The sequence below is a fragment of the Aplidium turbinatum genome, chromosome 5 (genome assembly GCF_918807975.1).
Source record: "Aplidium turbinatum chromosome 5, kaAplTurb1.1, whole genome shotgun sequence".
Classification (NCBI taxonomy): Eukaryota; Metazoa; Chordata; class Ascidiacea; order Aplousobranchia; family Polyclinidae; genus Aplidium; species Aplidium turbinatum.
Window position 1 is genome coordinate 3428720 of NC_137476.1, and position 5682 is coordinate 3434401.

The following is a 5682-nucleotide window of genomic DNA, read 5'->3' on the forward strand; positions in this document are numbered from 1 at the left end:
GTAAATTTAGGTTGCTGAGCTTGAAAATAAAATCGTTGTTTGCCTATCAAGTTTGTTTTTTCACTGCAACCATCATACTTTAAACGTGATGACTGCACTAAAGAAAAACAGATTTAATCCGTGAAAACGGACTTCATTTTTGGATTCTCCACCCTCGAAACCACCAAAACCCTTCTTATCTTTGTTACACCAAATATTGTGTTGACCTTTGTAATGGCTGAATTCATATTAGCTATGGGTTCACATACTTGTCTAAATTTTCTGATTTTGATAATTGAATCTTAAATGTCACTTTTTATATCGTCTTCATATGATGTGGATGATTGTTTTCTGGTGCTTGTGTTTGTTGGTATGTTACCAAGTGGAAGATCCTTTGCTTTGCCAACTGAAGGAATTTCACTAAACACACAACATTTTCCACATAATATAAAAGACGTGGATCAAGACATAAACTAGAAACAAATTAAAAACTTTTGTCAACAAAACTCCTGATCATTTAGTTGTAAAGTTGTATAGATTCAATTCAACTTTCTAAGGTTACCACCGTGTTAAGATGCAAAATAACGTCGACTGATGCACTGTTTAAGGAAAACTTTTAAAAATGACGTGCTGTGTGTTGGCAAGTCAATAACCACCAACTTGTTTCAAAGCGGCCATTAAAATTGAGATCTTTGTCTTTCTCACCAATGGAATTCAAAACTTTAACCACTCAATACAAGCAATTGCACAAAAACAATTTATTCAATTAAATCACAGCATAAATGACTGGAGAAATCTCCTAGACTAAAAACAAAGCATCGGCCCAAAAACAAAATACTCTAAAACAGAAACTTACTCTTTGCTTTTTGACACTATTGCTTTTGACTTTTCTACAAACGTGCTCAATAATCCTTGTCGTACAATGTACATCAAAAATAAAAATAAACCTGCATATAATTGTATTTGACTACTGCAGCATAAACCTGCTTCATTATAAAAGGTAGCCTATATAATTATAGGTAGTCAACATTTTCCAAATGTAACAAATTAAGCCGCACTTTCTGGAAGCCAGGATTAAACATTCCAGCACTATTTCTCTAATTTTCATTCAAATTTTATTTTATTTTCCAATTATTATGTTGAAAGCAAAAAATGCATATTTTTAATTCAATATTCTTCCTTCTCATTCATGATGTAATTTCATGATGTAAATTGGATAAAGTCAAAGAAACTTAGTCAAATATGTTGATTTTTTGTTTTTTTTTTATTTTGAAGAATTTCTCAAGTTTAACCAAGCAAAAACTCTTAGGGGTTTTATTGCACCCTCAATCTCTGTATCTATGTAGCTCAGTAATGGAAAACGCAAATAAGAAAGTAATGCAAATCGGTTTGATAACATGCGGCAAGGTGACCGTACCGTTCTTATACACTAGGTACTTTTATGGATTCGAGCATTGAATTGTTAGTCTAATTTTAGTTGAACTAATCTCGTTAGGTTGACTAATGACTATATTGCTTAGAATAAAAATACGATGCTCACAATGAGTTTGAAGCACATATTTTTGTCTGTTTAGCAAGCTACATTTACATGAAATGGCGAACATGCTGCACCTTTTTAATTCCAGTGCCTAGAATGGTCTATTGAAATTTCAACTACAACACAATTGTACAAAATAAACCTCAATAGCGCTAATTACAGTAGGCTACTCTCGATTTTAAGTATGTTTTAAAATTTTACCTTGTAGTGAATTCAGGATAGCAAAAACGTACGAAAATCCTACTTGTACGTTTTCACTAGAGTCTGAAGCAAACACAAAGAATCCAAATATCCACGTTCCTCCATCAGTCAAAAAAAGTGTCCAAGAAAATAGCAAGTTGCGTGTAATATCAGATGTTTTCATAGAACTCTAAACAAATGTTATTGAAAACAAATCGATTTCGCTAATATAGCATCCTCAGTATGACTAGACATGATCATACTGAGGATGCTATATTAGCGAAACCGATTTATGATTACAAAAATGAAGCTGGTAAACTGTTTGTTGAGTTGAGTAACAGGACTGATTCCTCTCTTTGAAATATGACTTACTGTATACACGGTACTACGATTTGCAGATAACTAAAAGCTATTTTACACTATCGTCAAACACAGAACAATATCGGTGTAATGCAAGTGCTTTCTAATGTGATAAAATTGTAGTGGGAAGCTTTTTTCATTCATATCCAGAACTCTATTTTCTTGACCGTGTTGCAATCGCTGGCTTGCAGAAAACGGCTTCAACTTGCAAGGCGTTGAATCTTCATTGGATTTTGGAGATAATTCTGGAGCTAACGATGATTAACAAACGTTTTTCTGTGGGTATATAGTTGTTTATTGTAAAGTTGATACTTCAATCGCTTCTTAATCTTCATATATCCGTTTTTACTGCACTGTAGTTGTGTTATGATAGAACATCAGGTATCAATGCAAATTCTTTTACTGTATAACATGAAATCGGACGTCTCAATTCTCGGCATGGAATTGAAAATTCCGATTTGTCGCTAGTCAGTCTGGAAGTCTCGTTAGAAAGTCTCAATTCATCTAAACATCAATTATCTGGCTATGGAATTTCAATAATAATCTCTATACTAAACCTATGTGATGTAAAAGAAAAGGTGACTCCTATACTTGATGCGAGCATCAGGGTATGAGAAGATAAGGTTCTCATTATACTAAGCCTTCGGCACTAACGAGAGTAGGGTAGCCAGTTCCTTTCTTTCGGCCGCCTTTCCTTCAGCAGCTATGCCCACCCAATTTATTACACCCTGGGTAAAGGTGAGCGGTGTTTTTCAAAAACCAGCTTAAGCTGGGAGTCGAACCAGAATTGCATGATTGGAAAGCGAGCGCCTTATCCTCTGCACCATCCCACCGTCATATGATGTATTTAAATTTAAAAATATACCTTACTGTGTGTAGCTTCCGAAAATATTTATCCAAGCATTAATCTCACCTTGCTGATGGTTTTGCGTCCACAAGTCACTTTATATGTTGTTGCCACATAGACAATGAAGTTAAAACCCAACATGATGGCGCATGGTATAATTATTAAATATTTGATCAAATCCAGAGATATCCAACATCTTAAAAGTCACAATACTATTGTCAGTATAATGTGCTAATAGTGACTTTTTAACACATACAGCATAGGCTGTTTTGCATCAGAAATGCATAATTTTGATAATACAAATTCGCACGGAAGCAATTTCCCACCTTTCTGGTATTATTTGAAGTGTTGTACCCTTACAGTAAGTTTTATGTGAAATAATCATAATGGGGAAAAAGAGAAAACTATCATGATTATACTTCCGAAATACAGTATTTCAATGATATGCAAATTTACATCTTATTTGAACAAAATGGTATGGTGATTGAAATTGAATTTTTTTGTCTTTCTGGTCGATTGCGATGGTTGTCGAAAAGCATGCAACGTTATAAACATTTGAAGCAATTTAGTACAATAGCCACTCAGTCAAACGATCTACTGTCATGTGGATCTCACAATCGACGCAAATCAGTGAAGTCATCTCTGTCCCAGCCAGCACGCATTATGATTGCAAGACCTGCTTCAACTTCTTCAATTGTGAAGTTTTTGTAGACAGAATTAGGCAACAGTTTTCATTCCTAGGTCTGAGATCGATTCCGTGTGGGATCATACCGCAAACTTTAAAAACCATACAGATTGTGTATTTCTTGCATAATAGAGTGAGGATAATTCGGGTAATAATGTGATGACATTGTAAATCTACAGTAATAATAATTAAAAATTAGCCCTGTCGCTAAAAGACCGGCCTAGCTGTTGTAGAGCGACAATAAATAAAACCTATACATTATTATTCTGACAATAGCATGCAGCTTTGACTTATGGGCAACTTTCTACTAGCAATTTCAAAGTAATAGCCATACAAAACCTTATGTGCCGATATGCTTTGGTACAACACTCCCAGCTTCACAAAATTAAGAAAATGTTTGTAAGTCTTTGTTTAGACAAGCGATTCAGAACGGTTCCTAAACTAAGAAAAAAGTGCTCTAAAACCTCGTTTTGTAACACTAAAAACAAGTAAAATTTATCTCAGTGATATATTTGTTTTGTCTGATCCTGTTATTGCCAACAATAGAAATTAAATGTAACATCCAGATACGTACTGGTCATTTACTTTCATGTAATTGTCAACATCCAGTCCAACCACTATGGAAACAAACACAGCTGGCATTAACCAACCCCACAGGCTTGAAGTGGTTACCACCATCCGATCGGTCACGTGAGCTTTGGTGTACATCACCTGGAAATAGTGTCAACAAATGGTTGGTTATTTGTGACTAGTTGACATGTTAAATAGTGTCAAGACATGCTTTTTGTTGGAAGCTAATTCACAGTTGAAATATTTAAATCTATGACAAACAGTAGAATGAAATTAATAATTTAGTCACGAGGAAAACTTCAGTTTTAGTTTCATTATAACCGCTATATTTTTCAATATCATGGTGTTTCACTAGCTCTGTTCTTTGAACACTGTTGTCAACGTGGCCTGATAGTATTCTGCAAGAATGGTCATGATCATTTGGAATTAACTATTACTCGAGTAAAATGAACATGATTTTTGTAACATTGTTTCAGAAATAAGATTTAAAAAGTATGACAAACTTACATGAACCAACGTCATATAAATAAAGAAAGCTTCAATTGTCATCCAAGCAATTGTGCTGAGAAAAAATAAATGCAAAAGCACAGCTACTGCAATGCAGCCTTCATCAGAGGATGTAACATATTTCTGCTGACTAAAAATGAGAAGAAGGTTGAGGCAAAGCAACGCCAAGCAAAGATTTGCCAGCAAGAAAGAGGATCGGAATTTTGTTCCAGTGGATGTTGATCTGAAACCAAGGATTTATAGAAATACGGGATGCAAAGGCACTTGCTTAGAGTGGGGTGCGTTATGAAATAGTGTTGCCAGATTTTTTTTCAGCAAAAGGTCTATTCTTGGTCAACTTAGAAGTAAACCGTTGCTTTCCAGTTAAATATATTCCAAAATTTGTAATATCCAACAAATTTAATTCGATGTGTTTACAAATTAATTCTGTTAAAAGCAATTAGGCAGCAGCCGATAATTACTAGATGAGCTACTGTTACATAAAATAATCAATTTATCAATAATTAGCTGTCAAATTGTGATTGAATTTGTTAGTTTATTTCAAGTTGTAATTTTTACCGACCAAAGTGAGGCCTAATTGTTGTGGCTTATCCATTCTTAAAAGTAACTAGTTGACTAGTTGATGAGAATGAAAGATGGCATTGGATAAATTTTTTAAAGCTTTTAAAAGTCTTGGGCTAAGTTTAATTCAAAAGCTTTGTTTATTGCTTAACTGACCAAAAACAACAATTTAACTAAAAATATCTGGCAACATTTTTGCATAACGCACCTTACTTTGAGCAGACGCCTTCGCATCTTCAACTTTTAGAAATCCTTACCTAAAACATGACCTCATTAGAGAAATTATTGACATGATTCCTTTGGCAATCACATACTGAAAACAACAGCCATGGTAACCTTCAAGCTGTAACATGAAACTTACGAATAGAAACTAGCAAAGTTGAAGCATTAAATAGAAATGAATCAACAAGTGAATAAAAAAAATAACAGTTAACCTCTCAAGTACAAGTAGCTCCA

The 5682-nt window shown here is 34.2% G+C and overlaps 1 protein-coding gene across 1 annotated transcript; it reads right to left on the reverse strand.

The window, feature by feature from the left end:
• Window positions 1-217: 217 nt before the first annotated feature.
• LOC145769989 (adhesion G-protein coupled receptor G7-like) lies at window positions 218-4670 on the reverse strand. Its single transcript, XM_082581561.1, has 6 exons — window positions 4666-4670; window positions 4163-4299; window positions 2970-3099; window positions 1718-1886; window positions 836-926; window positions 218-399 (listed from the first exon to the last, which is right to left on the reverse strand). Exons 2-6 carry the CDS (start codon window positions 4294-4296, stop codon window positions 282-284), a joined length of 642 nt encoding a protein of 213 aa, XP_082437687.1. The 5' UTR covers window positions 4297-4299; window positions 4666-4670; the 3' UTR covers window positions 218-281.
• Window positions 4671-5682: the final 1012 nt, after the last annotated feature.

Coding starts and splice junctions, on each gene's coding strand:
- LOC145769989 (XM_082581561.1), bottom strand. CDS start 4,296: ATGTACACCAAAGCTCACGTGACCGATCGGATGGTGGTAACCACTTCA. Junction 3,100..4,162: donor TACATGAAAGTAAATGACCA/GTACGTATCTGG, acceptor GTGACTTTTAAG/ATGTTGGATATCTCTGGATT. Junction 1,887..2,969: donor GACGCAAAACCATCAGCAAG/GTGAGATTAATG, acceptor ACATTTGTTTAG/AGTTCTATGAAAACATCTGA.